The 17,925-nt window shown below is 33.9% G+C and overlaps 1 protein-coding gene across 2 annotated transcripts in view; it reads right to left on the bottom strand.

Moving 5' to 3' along the window:
- The window catches only part of ACVR2A (activin A receptor type 2A), an 86,012-nt gene that overhangs the window by 20,442 nt on the left and 47,645 nt on the right, over positions 1 to 17,925 (bottom strand). The window contains exons 1-4 of one of the 2 annotated variants that reach the window (XM_060016842.1): positions 15,100 to 15,161; positions 14,361 to 14,443; positions 11,520 to 11,629; positions 11,168 to 11,322 (exon numbers count right to left, since the gene is read on the bottom strand). In XM_060016842.1, coding sequence (XP_059872825.1) covers positions 11,168 to 11,322; positions 11,520 to 11,568 — 204 coding nt within the window. In that variant the 5' untranslated portion in view covers positions 11,569 to 11,629; positions 14,361 to 14,443; positions 15,100 to 15,161. Of the gene's footprint in view, positions 1 to 11,167; positions 11,323 to 11,519; positions 11,630 to 14,360; positions 14,444 to 15,099; positions 15,308 to 17,925 lie in introns of those variants that run through there. The other variant, XM_060016841.1, reaches the window with a different exon arrangement.

Raw genomic sequence — 17,925 nt, forward strand, 5'->3', positions numbered from 1 at the left:
AATGACACATCAGTTACAAAAGTGAAGGAAGGAGAATAATGATTTAGCTTTTTAAAAGCTGGCAATGATCCAATGTATCATATTTTTTAAATGAGAACTGAAAACACTTTCCTTATAAACAGAGGAAAGTAATATATTCTTTTCTAAATCTTGGACATTACCTATCAGATAAGAGGTATTATTATATAGATGACTCTAGTATGACCCCAAGTTACCTGATCCAATGGACTTCAAGCCAGCAAATAAACTAAACCTAGTCTTAAATAATTGTTACTTATTTTTCTAAGAAGTTCTAAGGACTAACTATAAGAGTTTTTTTAAAAAAAAGCAATTTAGCTGAGAAGCTATGCGTTGGAATTGGACTCTGGACACCAGAGGGCAGTACTGCCTTTAACAAAAACTGTAGGAGCAGCAAAAGAAATTTTTATATAGCTAGAGTTAAGTTTCTCAGACAGTTGTCCTAAGAATCTAGAATCTCCAACTTCCTGAACTGCTTCATTCCCCTCTCACGGAAGACAGGAGAATCCTTACAGTGAGACAAAAAAACATTTCTGGTGCCTATGTGAGTGTGTGCAACATAAATAATACACTAGGGAAAGAAAATAAGATGGGAGAAGAGTAAGATCAGAACTGAGTAGAACACCGTGACAGACCAGGCCTACTGTTAACTACTTCCCCAGCTACAATCCAGAGTGAAGAGGGCAAGCAGTGGTGGCCCTGGAAGGAAGCATCCATGCATATTTTTCAGGCTCAGGACACTCAGATTCTGATAAAGAACAAGATTTTCATTTTCCTAGTCATCCCACAACAGGTAAGGAAGGGCCCTAATTTAAAATCAAGAGAAATATTGTCACCAGTGTAAAGAAAGACTTCGAATTCCTCCAAACACTCGACTATATTTCCCAGTTTCCAATATTTCTACAGAGAACAAATAGCACTGACGAAAAAGATTTGACAACTTGTTTATATGTACCAGTTGCTTAACTAGTTTTTCTTGCTTCTTGATTTTCGTCTGTGATAATGATTCAGGATTATTTAATAATTCATCTAAAAGGCTTAGCTAATCCCACTATCAAAACATTTTATCAGTACTCCAAAGTAAAATTCATCCCTTGAAAGAAATACATGCCAAATGAGTAACTAGACTGTAGCTTCCAAGGCTTAAACATCTCTGTTTTTCTTTTCATACCAGTGCTTTCAGAGACAAAGATGCCACTGTAATAACACTGGGCAAGTAGGTGCTGTGCATGCATCTTACCAAAAAAGTGTACCTTTGCTCAATATACCTCTCAACAAATGAGTATTAGAATAAGCTATAGAACGATCCAAACTAAACAAAAGACACCAAGAGCAGGCCTCAATGCATAAACTATGTTACAAAATAAGAGGCAAAACAGAATCCAAAAAAAAATAATTCACCGAAATACACAAATAGATAAAGAGTAACCAAACAAAGTAATCTGTATTCACAACTTGGAAAATGAAACTTGAATATCATGCACTGTGACTGGAGATAATAGTGAAAACCAAATCAGCACATTAATGTCAAGTAATTAGGTTGCTGGATGAGAAAGAGCCTTGTTGCTTATTCCTTAAGGGGAAAAGAAATTAACTATTGACAAACATCAGAAAGGAATGAATAATACTTCTCTATTCATTCAACAAATCTTTACTGAGCACCTAGTTTGTGCCAGGCACTGGCTACCCAGGCTCTCATGACACTTACTATAGTGTGGGGAAGAAAGACTAATCAAAGAACCATACTAATGAATGCATAATTATAAAATAAGAGCAATAAAAAGCAATTAAGTTACCTTGAGCACCTGTAAAGAGAAACCTAACTTATACTGGGCAAGGTAAATAAGAGAAGACCTCCTGAGGAGAGGATCCTTGAGCAACGAAATAAGTACTAGAGGGAGGCAGATAAGGTGGAAAAAAACAGTACTGGGACACATCCTAGATTTCTGTCTTGTACAACCAAACGGTTACTGGTTCCATTTACTGAGAACCAGGTCTGAGAGAGAAGATCATTACCCTTGTATTGTTAAGTGCCTGGAGACATCTAAGTGGAAATATTTAGAACGCAGTTGGATAAACAGAACTAGAATACAAAGAAATCTTTCTAGAAATATGGATTTTACATGCTATAAATATATGTGAAATATACTATAAATTTTCTCTTACCATTTAAACCATTCCAAGATTTATATTTATATATAATTTTTTTAATAACTCACTCAACAAACTCTTTGGATGATCAAGAAGAATTAAGTAGCTGCTCAACAAAGTACTTGAAAACTGACAAATTCTGAATTTGTCTCCTCTTAAATCATATAATTATCTTACATTCTAAGACATTTTACAATTGCAAATTTTAAAAAAGACTATTGCCAAGCAGACAGAAATAGAATATGTAAAGAAATAATATAGTATGTGTATCAGGACAAATGCTTCTGAGCTAAGGAAAGCAAGACATTATACATTAACAGATTTAATAATACTGATACTGTCAAATACACAGCCATGATTCTATCCAATTAGGTCTTCAAAATTACTCTATGATACACCAACTCCTACTGCTCACACCTTAACTCCTTCCAAAAGCAAAGCATGAAGGCAGACCAAGGTGGATGAATGAGGATTCTGAGTAAGTTCCCTAAGAAGTGATTAGCTCCTCAGGGTAGTCAGCACTGGAGCTGCAAGTCTGAAAGAGAGACGGCAAACATGCCTATTCTTCTGGCTGCTGCTCAGGAGCATCAGGTTTATTACTGGGTACAGAAGAAACTTTATTTTTATTTAGCATTTGTGTTCTGCAAGTGGAAAAAAGGAAAAGGACCGTGCTATACATTAATAAATTGTGATGTGATAAAATGGTTATGTTTATCTGCAAGGCTATATATAGTCACTATAAAAACTATTTTAAATGTAAATTATGTACTCTGATCCCTGCCTGTATCCTACTTTAGTTTTTTATGGACCCAACCTAATAATTTACTGAAATGAGCTATTCAATTAAAATTACTTCAATGGATAATAATAATCCTTGGACATAAATGTCCAAGGCTTTGCCATTCAGCAGACTGACTCTAGGCAAAGTCACTTCACCTATATATATACATCATGGGGTATTGAAAGATTACACTGAGTTAATATGTATAAAGTGCTCTGTATAGTGCTTGACAGAGTACTCAAAATGAAATTTTTTATTATTTGAAATTAACTTCAAAGTATTGACACATATATATGCCAATATTTTGAAATTATTTTCAAGTAAAATAATTTCAATAAATCATTTTTAATATTGAAATCAATGGTTTCAACAAAAATTCTTCCTTTGGAGTACAATTTTGAGGTCATTGGCAATTAACGGCTAAAACTTATTGAGCACTTAAAATTAGCCCAGCACCCTAGATGTGGCTCTTCTCCCAATCACTATAGAAATGGAATCAAACATTTCTCCTCCTTTCCTCCATCTTTGCCCAAAATTGTTGAAGCAATTCCCTTTTTACTCTTTTTACCCTTCCTCTCCAAGCTGCAAAGTCAAACAACCAATCAACCAACCTATGTTTAGTACACCTACATGTTAACTGTAGGCTCCCTTAGAAGGGCCAGCAAAGACTGTCCCTGAGCCACTTAACATTATACATCAAGCACAGCGCCTGGCATACAGTAGGTGCTCAAGCAACAGATGAATAGTTAAGCAAAAATAAAACCAACCAACCAAGGTGAACCCAGCCTATCTGATGCAAGCAGCTTTCACTAACAAATGGACTTCTTCATTTTTATTATCTCAAATTAATAGAAAAAGGTTTGACAGCAATGAAGTAGCTAGGAATGATGGAAGAGATCGAGGATGAGGTTCAGGAAATAAAAAACAGAGAAAAGCAAGCTCACTTCTTCCTATCTACCATCTCCTTGCCAGACAAGAAAAAGGAGATATTATGCACTCTGGTCTATATGCATCAGTCCCATTTGCAAATTGGCAAACAACGTGGGGCCCTTCACAGGCCAAAGAAAAACTGATTTCAAGATTTTAAAATTTAATATGTCATTTTTAGAAATAAGGTGCTTTGAGTAATTTTAATGTGCAGCTTTAACTTGTTTTAAGCTTTTGATACAGCTTTTTTTTTCCCCCTTTCGCTCCTTCTCCCCTTCTTTTTTGCTTTTGGACACAGAATTTCAGCCAACCTCCAAGTGGGCCTGTCTGTACATTTGTAAGAGAAACAACTTATATACACCTAACTAGAGTAATACTTTGTCAAGCTGCATATCTATGGATAATTTATGATACTTCTCCCTACAATTAGTTTAGAAGTATATATAGAAGTAAGTTGTGGGACCTCCCTGGTGGCACAGTGGTTAAGAATCCACCTGCCAATGCAGGGGACATGGGTTCGATCCCTGGTCCAGGAAGATCCCACATGCCACGGAGCAACTAAGCCCGTGTGCCACAACTACTTGAGCCTGCACTCTACAGCCCACGAACCACAACTACTGAAGCCTATGTGCTCTAAGGCCTGTGTACCACAACTACTGAGCCTATGTGCTGAACTACTGAAGCCCGTGCACCTAGAGCCCATGCTCTAGGCAAGAGAAGCCACTGCAATGAGAAGCCCACACAATGCAACAAAGAGTAGCCCCGCTTGCTGCAACTAGAGGAAGCCCACGTGAAGCAACAAAGACAACACAGCCAAAAATAAATTAAAAAAAAAAAATTTTTAAGTAAGTTGTAATTTAGGTTATCAGTACAAAAATAATGATACAAAGAGACATTTGTAGTAGCCCTGTACTATTTCTCAGGCATATATGGAAAAAAAAGAAAAAAAGGTGCTCAAGAGTTAGGCAGTAGAATTATACCACCACATTAAATATCCTAAAATAATACAATTAAAAACTATTTGTGAAGTGTAGGTTCTAGCTCTTAGCAGAAACCTAACACAAAATCTAAGCTAATAAGACATCAAATTTTGGTATTTTATGAGAATACATTAAAGCTCCACTAAATTTCACTTAAAAACATATCATACAATCAGAATGAGATAGATTCAAAGTACTAAGCTGAAAAGCTGTCGTCAATATACTGTTAAAAGAAAGCAACTGTAGAATAACATTTTATAGTTTACAAAAAAGAAAAAATATATATACTCAAATGAGATTAGAGAAAGATGTGAAAAGATACACATCAACCTGTTAAAACTGGTTATTTCAGGAGATTGATAAAGGAAAAAGAGGAAGAACAAATGATTCTCTCCTTTTCTTGGACATACTTCTTTCTGTATAATTTGCCTTGCTATATAACAAGCAAGCATTTGTAGTTAATTTTTAAATGGAAGAGAAAGTGAAAGAGAGAGATGTGTTCTTAAACTCCAGCCATTCAGCAATCAACCTATTTCAAGATGTGCTTCTACAGATGTAATATTTATTTTGTAAGTATAACTTAATACTAACATATTAAATATTCAATAAAACTCGGTAAACTTCTCCCTGCATCTTCTCCAAATAGGGAAGCAGCACACTCTCCTAAATTGACTTGGCTGAATAATGTTATGCTACTCCTTTAGTATTTTATTAATTTTAAATGGGTACATATATAAACTCATGTTCAACAGGAAAATACTACAAAGCATTGTCACAGATGGCTTGGTTTCTCAGTGGATAGTAATCTCACATACCGTGAAACGACAACCTATTATTACTTTAATATTAAGGTCAACAGCATTGTTTTGTATGCAGAACTCAATATTCCAAACATCTGAAAGCCTTTAGTCAGACCAAAATCTAGACAAAATGTCATGAAAATGTTATGTCAGGACTGAAGAGATTGATGTCATTTAAAAAGTATTAATGCTGCAATACTTTAGTGCTATTATATAGCCTTCAAAAATTAACAAGAAACTAACTTCATACCTTGTTAAAGGTAGGTAATTTCTAGCCCCTAAACTGCATTTTCTTATCAAGTGGTATTTTTTATCAGCACAAATATAGATTTTATAAGAAGGAAACTTAAGCTTACATATGGTTATGAAAGCAATGCAAACAGTTTCACTGAAACCACATTAACCACAATAAGACTTCTTAATAGAGTCAATGCATCAATTCCCTCATATTCATGACTCACTGGTACTAGAAAAACCAGTTTGCATTCAATTTACTTACTGGAGATTGTAAGAGCATCTACCTACATACAGAAAGACAGTTTCAGGACAGGCAAAAGAAAAGGTGACCCAGGTAATGCAAATTAAAAGGATGCTTCACACCTGTGATTACAGAAAGACTCGAATAATGGCATTCTCTTATAAAAACCTGAAATACTTCAACTTATTTTACCCCCAAGAAATAAAGTCCTAAAGCACATAAAATGTTTATTAAACAATTCCTGGGTATACTGCATTATCATCTTAATATAACACTAAATGAAACAATTCAGCAATTCATCACTTACAGAATGGTTATTACATACAAACACTGCATGAGATACAGTAGTGACTACAATACATACCTTGTCTTTAAGGAGCTTATAATAAAGTATGATAATGGAACATGCTCACAAATGGCCAGAACCTTTCTCAACCTAAGTTATTTCATCTGAGTCACAAAAGAGAGAAACTGACTTGAGCACTATTTTCTCAATTCTTTCAAGGATGGCACGTGACTAATACCATTATAGATACATATGATGGATGGCTTAGGGTGTAATGGAAGAAAAGAATCAAAAGGCAGACAAAGTATGGAAGATAACATGCCATGTTCCAAACTTTGTATTCTTGATGTTGGATCACTCAGAACCCTCAAAAATTTTTAAGCACGGAAGTAACATAATCAGACATGTAAAATGTTACTGTATAGCAATAGTATAAATGGAGAGAGAGAACTGGAAACAAGAAGACAAGCTATGAGACTACAGAAATAATCTCAGCCTCCAGCGTAATAATGTCCTGAAAACCACAGGATCAGAAGGATGAAAAGGTACTGGAGTTCATAAATAACAGGGCTAAGAATAGGAGAAGTTGCTGTCTCCAAGGCTTTCACCCAGGATGAGGGGAAGACAGTGATAACATGAAAAAGTGTTAGAAACATAGTAGTTACAGGTTATAAAGAAAGAAGAATGGCTTATTTCTTAAAAAAAAAAAAAAGCACAATTACGTTTTTCTATGTCTTTAACTATGATAGATGTATTTTAGAATATTTTTTATTTTAAAATAAATTAGAACCATAATTAAAGACCAGATTTTAAAGCATGTTTATTCCTGTATCACTTCAAAATACTAACAAAACCAGAAGAAACTTTAAACAACTTGATGTCTTAGAAATAAAGAATCCTACCATTTAAATGCCAGAACCAGCTTATTAAGAGATGTATGTAGGTATGTCTTAGTGCTCCAGAATACCCTGTAAGACTGATCGTTTACCCACAAAGAGAATAAAAGACTGAGATCAGACCAATGAATGAGCACAGTATATGTAATGTTAGCTTGTTCTGCTGAGAATCACTGTAAATTCTCTTCAAATATAGTTCTTATTGTAGGAATGATCCATCAATAAGCTATTACCAACCTTTAGCCAACGCTTTAAGAAAAAGTTTCCCTAAGAAAAGAGAATGACAAATTTTATGTCATTGTCTAAAAGTGAAGAAATTAGAAGGAAGATTGTTGCAGAAATGCACAACAAGAATGTAAGATCTTTTCCTAACTGGTCTTGAAATTAAACTTTGAATATGGAGACACGAATATGGGGTGAAATGCAGAAGACACCTTAAGACTTCAAATGTGTAGTATGTTTCCCCTACCGACTTCTCCTGTCCCTCAAAAAAGCCTTGAATAGCTAGGGCATTGGCACTATCAACTCAGAAGCACAAGAATCTTTACCTGCAACCCAATCAATGTTCATAAACCCTATTCTAAAATGTGTGCTAAAAAAATTTTAATGGAAAACAGATGACTTGTTTATTTCCCCTTCTGTCCTCTGTGAGACAATATGATCACGTTATTGCCCACTTTAGTAGTCAAACTACTCAACATCCCAAAATAGGAAAATAAATTCACTTATAGAATGATTTTGAAATGGCAGGGATGTTTACTGAATTATCTGAAACAGCAAAAGCGTCTGCTTTCTGAAAAAAAGAGAGGCAGAACAGCATAAGCAGTAAGAGCAAAGCTTTAGTGTCAGAGAGTCCTTGGTTCAGATTCCAGCTCTGATACTTGTGAGCTTTGCTATGTCTCAATTTCTTTATCTATAAAATGGGGATTATAACACTACATAAACAAACCTGTGAGGTAAAATCAGATCAGTCCTTTCCACACCTGGCTGGTCACCAGAACTGCCTGGAAAACTTATTAGAATCATAATATCCCAGGCCCCATTCCATACTTTCAGGGGCGTGGTCCAGGAATTTGTAATTCTTAACAAATTCCCAAGATGATCCTTACATACTGGTCACAACTTGGAAATCATGGGGAAATTTTTATGTATTTTTTGTATATTTTTTATATATATATTAATACATCTATGTAACTTACCAGTACTCTACTACACTGTAAATGTTCAATTAATGCTTGATACAATTATCAATCATTTTTTTGAAGCAGAAATAAAACTGAGTATTTTGTAACAAGATGGCCACTAAGTAATCTTGCAGAAGTAGTCTGCATAAACCGCTCACCAAAAATGAGACTTACAGCATGACTCTATACCGTTTCAAACAGTGAAAAATGACATATATGAAGTTCCACACTGATGACAATGCTCCTTTTCCACAACACAGTTTATGACAGAAGGAAAGCATAAAGTCAGGCATGTCTTAAATTTTTCATAACAAAGCCTGACCATTCCAGGTCATTCCTTCACAAAACTTTTTTAAGTTCATTCCTTATTTTTCAGCAATTCATACAATTCATGCAAATTCACTAGAGAACGACATAAACACTAAATAAATGTGTACAATAACATTAACCATTGCAACAAATATCTAAAACCCACAGAGATGGACACTCATTGAACATTCCTAGTCCTTATTTATGAATAATAATGCATCTTTCCTTTTTAAAAATCCAAACCCTTGAATTAATTAGCATTTCTAAATAAAGTGGCCTCAAATATATGATATCCAGCCCTTTAAATAAAAATGTCCAACCACACTTTTTTACCAATATTTTATATAAATCAATGTTATCTATAGGATTACATTATTATTTTTAAAGTTCTATTAAGAAACTTAACAAATTTGTTTTTAAGTGTAGTTTCCAGTTTGTTTCTATCATATCACAAATCCAGGGCACATTTAGACACTTAAACACTCTTTCTTTTTTTTTCTTTTCTTTTCTTTTGTGTTAAATTCACAACAATTTAATCACTAATTAGAGACAATATAAGAAAACAAAACAAAAAAAAGTAGATCTCTATGAAGCAAACTGACTACTTTGCAAAATCATGTACAGGAAATAATCATTTTTGAAAATAGAATTATATAAGCCCAAGGCGGCATCGTTATTTATGTCATTACAATCTGCACAAATACATTTAAAATATTCTTTGCACAAATATTTGTTGTACCCACCATCAAAGAAAGTAAAATGGAGCTTCCTAAAACCCCCTATCGATATATTTTATGTGCCAAATTTAATTTCCATTTGTCCATAACTCTCCTTTTGAATCAGCATCACAGACTTCTGAATTGATATGATTACATTCAAATTGGAGGTTTAGAAGGAAGTTAGCTCCCACATTTATTTCTGCTGGTGATCCTAATAAAGGCAACTGCTCTTAGGTTACTGAAAGAGACAGTTTCACAAATCAATGCATGTCACCAACAGTAAATACTCATTCTGTTAAATGTAGATATTACATAAAAAACAGTTACCACCAACAGAAAGTAAAGTGTATTCTATGGACACTTTGGAGTAAACTACATATATTTATTAGGCACTAAATTTTTAAAATTTTAAAGTACTTCTTAAAGTGATTTTTAACAAATCTACAAGTTATCTACTAATGTTAAAAGTTAAAATATTTCAGCTGTACAAAATAGTGTGTTTACCTAATTTACTAAATGAGGAGTTTTACCTTTGGGCTTATTTCTTCATATACACATCTTACAAAGATTACAGGCATCAATGATCTAATGCCAATAGATTGCTTCAAGCACTGAGAAAGGAATATGTTATGTAAATAAAGCTTAAAGTGAAGAAGTTGTTTTGGTCATTAAATTATAAGACTTTACCATTTTCTTCTACCAAGTTTTAACCATTAATCCTAGTGGTATTAGAGAAACAAAGTTAAACCAAGAGATCCAGAAGGCTGAGGTAATCTGATCTTAAGAGTCAAAAGAAACACAAAAGAAACACAAAAAGACATCTCAAGCAATTAAACCAAAAGTTATCATGTTTCCCCTGCCTGTAGAATAATAACTACTTATATTAAAAGTCCTTGTAAAGCACTGAATCAGCTCCAACTGTCCACATGACAGAGAGTGAGGAAAACTTCATGAATTTATTCTGACTACCTACCCACCACACCTATATTTTCAGATATATTCGGTGTCAAGGGAGGGAGAATCAAGGGCATTAAAAAAGTTTTCAGACTTCAGTACACGCTTGATATGCTGCAAATAAAAATATATACACTTGGAACTACAAACAACACATGATGAGAACTGCTGCTCCTCTTCCCAGAACAAGAATTTTATAGATATATCCTCTTGATGCCTTTGTGAAACTTCTCTACCCCACATTCTTGGTTACCTTACTGGGTCCCTCACCATGGTTAAAAGGATTTTTTGGCAAGTAGTTTTGAAAAAGACACAAAAACTTAGGAGTGGAGGAGAAAATAGAAGGGAAAGAAAGAGCTATGATATCACTTCTCCATCATCAATTACTTCTTAAGAAAGACAGCAGAGTATATCCCACATTTTAAAGTACTATGATGACAGTAAAACTCTCCAAAGAAGAACAGGAATGGGAATACTCTTTATTCTACTCCACTTTAACCCTTAAACTTAGGACACAGCAAATTAATAAGTTTGCAAAATTAGCTATAGTTTCCATGACAATAAATATTCAAAAATTAACCCCAAAGGAAAATGATTTGTAACAATCTACTATGGTTTCACCACAGTAGTATTTCTTTAAAGTGTAAAATCTAAAACAACATAAAGTACAAGACAATAACTTACTTGAGTTGGAACAAGCACAGGAGGATAAGCCATCTTATGATGCCTGTACACCCAAAATGCACAAATGACAATCCCCGCAATTAGCATAAGTGGCACCAAAGAATAGAGCAAGATGTTGTAATAGGGTGGCTTTGGTGTAACTGGATTCGAAGTAGCTGTGGAAAAGAGGAGGAAGAAAACCACTCAGATTTGGTCGACAAAATTTCACAATAAATATTTATTATAGCATCAAATTTTACGAGAAAAAATAAAGAGTAGGAGAAGATGGGAGTAAATTATTCCATCAACACAAACATGCTTTGTTTTCAGTCTACTAGTTGAACAGACATATGCATTTTCCCTGTGAACTTACGCTGTGTGACTTCCATCTCCGGAAAATAAGAAAACCTTTCATTACACATATTGCCCTCACAGCAACAAAAATATACTTCAGGGCTATCTTTTTTTTCTATACAATCAGTCCTATAAACAAAAAGAGGAGAAATAATTAAAATCAACATTATTACTCTGAATCTACAATAGGTGTTTTTCTAAAGTTCTCAGAGATAAAATAATGAATAAGTCATTTATAGTCAACTTTGAGATTTTTATTAATATTCAATAATCAATTCTTAAAAGTCAAAAATGTTCCTTGAATCCTATTATTAAATCTCATCAGAAAAATAAATCAACAGCTGATTTTATAACAATCACATTGGCTCCTTGAAACCACTTCTTTAATTTGGTTTTTAATGATCAATCTAAGGCAACCATCTTTTTAATTGTTTGTTTAATTAGTAGAAAAGCTTGAAGAGGAACATAAAGCCAATGAAGAAGAAATTTGGTCTAAGGGTACTTTTACTCACAGGAAATACAGCTTTCCCATTTTATGAATACAAAAACTGAACACTATATATAAAAAACTGTATGTGTACACATATAAATACATACCTATACGCCCATGTATACATATAAATACACAGGCACAAAATAATTCGTGTTCATATCTCGTGGCAGAACATAGTTCAACATCAGAGACCTAAACCAGGCTTGGGAATTAAGCCATTTTTGCAGGAGATTTAAATTCCCTGAACACGATGAACAGGGTTAAGGATAAGCAACAAGAGCAATATGTAACAACAAACATACAGGCCCTAGTAACTCAAAAAACTGACTGGAGGTGGGCTCACTTAAGGGGTAGGGGGAGGCAGTCTTTTATATAGGACCTGAATTACTGAAAAGATAGGGATTTAGCATCTAGATTAAATCCTAATCAACCACTAAAAAATTAGCTATAGCTAGTTTTTAAAATCAGATATTTAAATATTGCTAATAACATCAGGTAGATTTAAAGACACATTACAAATAAACTGTGAACTTTTATAATGGCTGTTAGAATAACAAGGTTGAATTTAACTCTAAAGGGAAAAGCTCAAGAAATTTCAAGGAGAAGGCAATTTTAATAAAATTAAACTTTGAAATAAATCTATACCAATGTCTATGTAGTAGAAAGTAAAAGACAAATGAAAGCTAAATTTCTAACAATTTATAAAGAAAAATTTACAAATTTAATATTTAGAATCATGAATCAAATCATAGGTTAACATGATTAAATACCTAGCCTAGTTAACTGAAGTAAATTATCAATACTTTTCGCCATTCAATTTCATTCTTTTTACCACTGCCTTTTCCTCCACACTTTGACATTTCTTGAATCTTCTTTTCCTTTCTCTTATTTATGTTACTACCTTTAATATTTGTTTTTTAATCAAATTCAGAACATAAAAGCAGAAATTCACATACTTTTAAATTGGCATTTAACACCTAGAAACAAAGCTGATGTAGTAATTATCACTGTAAGAGCAGGCATTTGCACTGAACAACTCACTCACATTATCGAGCAAAGTATAATCTCCAGTAATACTGGTTTTAGGTGAGAAGCACAGTAGCATTTTACAATAAAAAGAACAGGGATCCCTGATTTCAACTAATTAATAAAGACAGTTTTGAATAAAGATGATCTCCAAACCTCATTTTTTCCCCAACTTCTTCCTCAATTTTTCTTTTTTTATAAATTGAGATATAATTTGCTATAACATTATATTAGTTTCAGGGGTACAACCTAGTGATTGGATATTTGCATATATTGTGAAATGATCACCACAGTAAGTCTAGTTAACATCTCATCACCACAGTTACAAATTTTTTTTCTTGTGAATTGAACTTTTAAGATTTACTTAAAAGTTGCTAAGTTCCTTAGCAACTTTCAAATATACAATACAGTATTATTAACCATAGTCACCATTACATCACATCCCCCATTATATCCCCAGGACCTATTTGTTTTATAACTGAAAATTCAAACCCTTTTGACTCCCTTCAACCATATGCCCACCCCTCACCCCCGGCCTCTGGCAACCACCAATGGTTCTCTCTATATATGGGTTCTTTTCTTTTTTTTCTTTTTCTTTTTTTTAAAGATTCCACATACTAGTGAGATCATATGGTATTTGTCTTTCTCTGTCTGATTTATTTCACTTGGCATAATGCCCTCAAGGTCATCAGTGTTGTCGCAAATGGCAAGATGTTCTTCTTTTTTATGGCTGAAAAATAGTTCATTGTATACATAGACCATATTTTCTTTACCCATTCAACCACTGACAGACACTTAGGTTGTTTCCACATCTTGGATATTGTAAATAATGCTGCAATAAACATGGAGGTGCATATATCTTTTCAAGTTAGTGTTTTCGTTTCCTTTGGATATATACCCAAAAGTGGAACTGCTATAACACTGCTATTTTTAATTTTCTGAGGAACATCTATACTGTTTCCCTAGTGGCTCTACTTACTCTTTCATAACAGCAAATATCACTTAATTATCACCTCTGTTAAGAAAGAAGCTAATAATCAGAAATACAGCTAAAATGTATAATTACAGAGTAATAATCCCCAGAAAATTCAAATATGTAGAAGTATATCCTAAATACTAAATATATACGTAAATGACCATTTTAATTTTCACCAAAAGTGGAGCTAATTCAATTTTCATGAGTTTATTCAACACATTTTACTACTAATCACATATGTCCAATCAACCACAGATTCGTGGTAATCTATTAAAGCCCCTGAAAGTGGATCAGGATGTAGCTAGAGTTCCGTGAGTGTATTAGTTATTTGGCTCCAAAAAGTCTGGTTATCTAGGATTCTGTACCTTCTGCAGTCATCAGCACCCACCCTCAGTGAAAATCCTGTGGCCCAGGCAGTTTAAGTGATCGGCCAAACATCTAGGGACACCTTGCAGAAAGATCACAGGCAGTCAATGACATATCCACTATATTTTATTTCCAACAGAATAAAACAATTTAAACAAGATTTTTTAAATAAAATGTAGCTTTCTATGAGAATTGTGTTAGTTCTGATGTAATTCTGAATGTCAAGTTAAAATGTCTCTTGGGATAAAGAACAAAGGCCTACTCTGCAAGGAAATGTAGTGAGATCAATTTCTTCCAGATACATAAAGAGGGAACTAAAAGGAAATTAAATACTATGATTAAGCTTTATTCTCCTTCAGGATAGATTTTCAACAGATATAGTCTCTCTTAAAGCAATTTTAAAAATCCTTTTTCCTTAAAATTGGTGTTTAAAAAAAACCTATAACCCTACAACATAAGGAAAGAAATGTTTCTTATCTAAAGTTCTCACTACTGGATAGATTATTCAAAGTATATTAAAGATAAAACATAAACATGCTATATTTATTTTTTTACTTTAAAATATATATCTTGTCATTACAACATGTTATAATGGTCTTCATAATCCCATCTTAAAAAAGAAACATTTAAGTGAAAATCCATGCATTGATCTTTCTCCTTTTAAAAAAATGGGGGGAGGGAAATGGAGGAAATGAAAATTATTCAACACTATCATAAAAAAATAAAATGTGTTCTTACCTGTCATAGCAGTTGATATCATCCAGCCAACAACCTTGCTTCACTATTTCAATGGAACCAGAAATATTCTTCCAGGTAGCAAAACAATGCCGCCGTTTGTCTTTGTCACCATAACAGGATTCAACACCAGTTCGATTGGTTCTATCTCTTTCCCAATTAGCATTATAGAAAATACACTCCTGAGTTTCTGATCTACCAAGTATAGCACCTATAAGATAATAAGACGACAACTTTTAATATAACTGTATTTGTTCCTAAACAGATCGTCTCGTCTCCCAGTATATGAAACTTCAAATCTTCCTGAAATGTCAATAATTTACTGCCTTACTAGTGTTATAACATTGGGTTCAGGTTTCCAGGTCAATCTCTGTACTTTAAGTATAATAAACATAATAATAAAAAGCAACCACATATATCACAAGGTTTCTCTGTAAAAGGCCAGTTTCACTTAAGAATGTCCTTGATGGAAAGCAGTACAATTGTTAATTTTTTAAAAATCTTGACCCCTGAGTAGACTTCTTCTCAATATTCTGTGTGACAAAATGGGAACTAACCAAAAGCACTGCTGCTACACACTGAAGTACAATGATTGCCTCCAAAAAAGCCCTTGCATGATTGAGTTGTGAACTAAACCAACCAAGGCTATTCAGACAAGTATTTGGCAGAAATGTTCCCAAAATGAACCAAGTAAACCTGTTATTTCAAGAAAAACACCTGACAGTATGCACTGCCAATAATAAAATATGAGTTTTCAAGCAAAAATAAGAATTTTGGAAAATTTGTATTTACCACCACAATTAGCCTGACACCTTCCCAATACTTAAAGAATTTCTGATGAGTGGTGATATTAACAAATGTGACTTTTAAATACAGAATAATGAGATGTGCCAATATTCAGAAAGTCTATATAATTCAGAGAATCAATATTTTCCAAGTGAATTATGTATGACGTTTGAAAAACACTCATGGGCAAAAAATCCATACAAAGTTCAAGACAGCCAAGTAGATTTTAACGTTACAGAGGACAAAAAGTTCATTAGCGGTTTCAGATTCCACACTGTAACTAACTTTTAAGAAACTATCTCTTGGGCTTCCCTGGTGGCGCAGTGGTTGAGGGTCCGCCTGCCGATGCAGGGGACGCGGGTTCGTGCCCCGGTCCGGGAGGATCCCACGTGCCGCGGAGCGGCTGGGCCCGTGAGCCATGGCCGCTGGGCCTGCGCGTCCGGAGCCTGTGCTCCGCAGCGGGAGGGGCCACAGCAGTGAGAGGCCCGCGTACCGCAAAACAAAAACAAAAACAAAAACAAAAAAAAAAAGAAACTATCTCTTGTCTTACATGGAAAAGCAAGGGAACTGGAATACCCAAAATAATTCTGAAAAAGATGTACAAAACAATTCATACTGTTTGTTTTTTCGTTGGCCGCACTGCGTGGCTTGTGAGAGATCTTAGTTCCCCACTCAGGCATTGAACCCGGGCCATGGCAATGAAAGCGCCTAGTCCTAACCACTGGACCACCAGGGAACTCCCCATATTACTTGTTTTTAAGAGTTTTACTAAAGCTTCGGCAATCAAGACAGTGTGGTCTTAGTGAAAAGACAGACACACGAACCTACAGGACAGGACAGAGAATCCAGAAATAGACCCATACACATACAGTCAATTGATACATAGCAAAGGTACCAATGCATTTAGCAGAGAAAGTCAACAACTGACGCTGGAACAATTGAACATCTATATGCAAAACAAAGAACCTCACCTCATATCAACTCATAGCTCATGCTATATACAAATTAACTCTAAACAGATCACAAACTCAAAATAAAACCTAAAACTAAAAAATTTCTAGAAAAAGTGAAAAATATGGTGACCCTAAATTATGAAAGATTTCTTAGAACACAAAACACATGAGCTACAAAAGAAAAAACTGGTAAGTTGAACTTCCTTAAAATTGAAACTTCTCTTTGAAAGTTAAGGAAAAAAATTCAGACTGGGAGCAAATACTTGCAAAGTATATACCTTAAAAATAACTGATATTCAGAAAATATAAAGACCTCTCACAACTCAACAATATGAAAACATACTACCCAATTTCTAAAAACTGAACAAGAGATTAAAAGACATGCTTTATCAAAGAGATATGAACGGGAAATACTACATAAAAAGATATTCAATATCACTAATAATCCACAATTATCTTAAAAAAGGATTAAAATATTCCTCACTTTTCTAACTATATATCTGTGTATGGCCAAATTTCCTTCATATCAAAACAACACAACAGATTGTTGTATCACGAACTGAGTGGAAAAAACAGATATAAGAATCCAGTTGTCTTCTACTAAAACAATTATAAAGAGATCTGTAACAATTTCACTAATTTTTTTGTTGTCTTGGAAAATATTTTTCATAAAAACCTATTCTTTTGTTAACATATAATGGATTTATTGTCACTTCTAAATAACTTTTTTTAAAATTTTCTGCCTTAATTTCTAATATGATGAATACTTACAGATACAAACCACATAAAAACTCTTTGGGGTAAGTCTAAAGAAGTCCGAGACCAAAAAGTTTGAGAACTGCTGCTCTACAGTGCTCTAGCACAGAGATATAATTATAAGCTGATAAAATCTGTGGCAGTAATGGTGCTGTGGACTCCTCAACTACGGAAGAAATAATAGTGTGAGCGGACATGTAAACTATGGCTGGTAACTCTATGTCCATTGTATTTTATAAAAGAAGGGCTGCTACTACTATTCATCTGTATATAAACAGTAGCCATTTTATAAATTATTCCTTTTCAGAAACCTGTTGAAAATAACAGCAAATTA

This window comes from Delphinus delphis, chromosome 7 (genome assembly GCF_949987515.2).
Source record: "Delphinus delphis chromosome 7, mDelDel1.2, whole genome shotgun sequence".
NCBI classification, from domain to species: domain Eukaryota; kingdom Metazoa; phylum Chordata; class Mammalia; order Artiodactyla; family Delphinidae; genus Delphinus; species Delphinus delphis.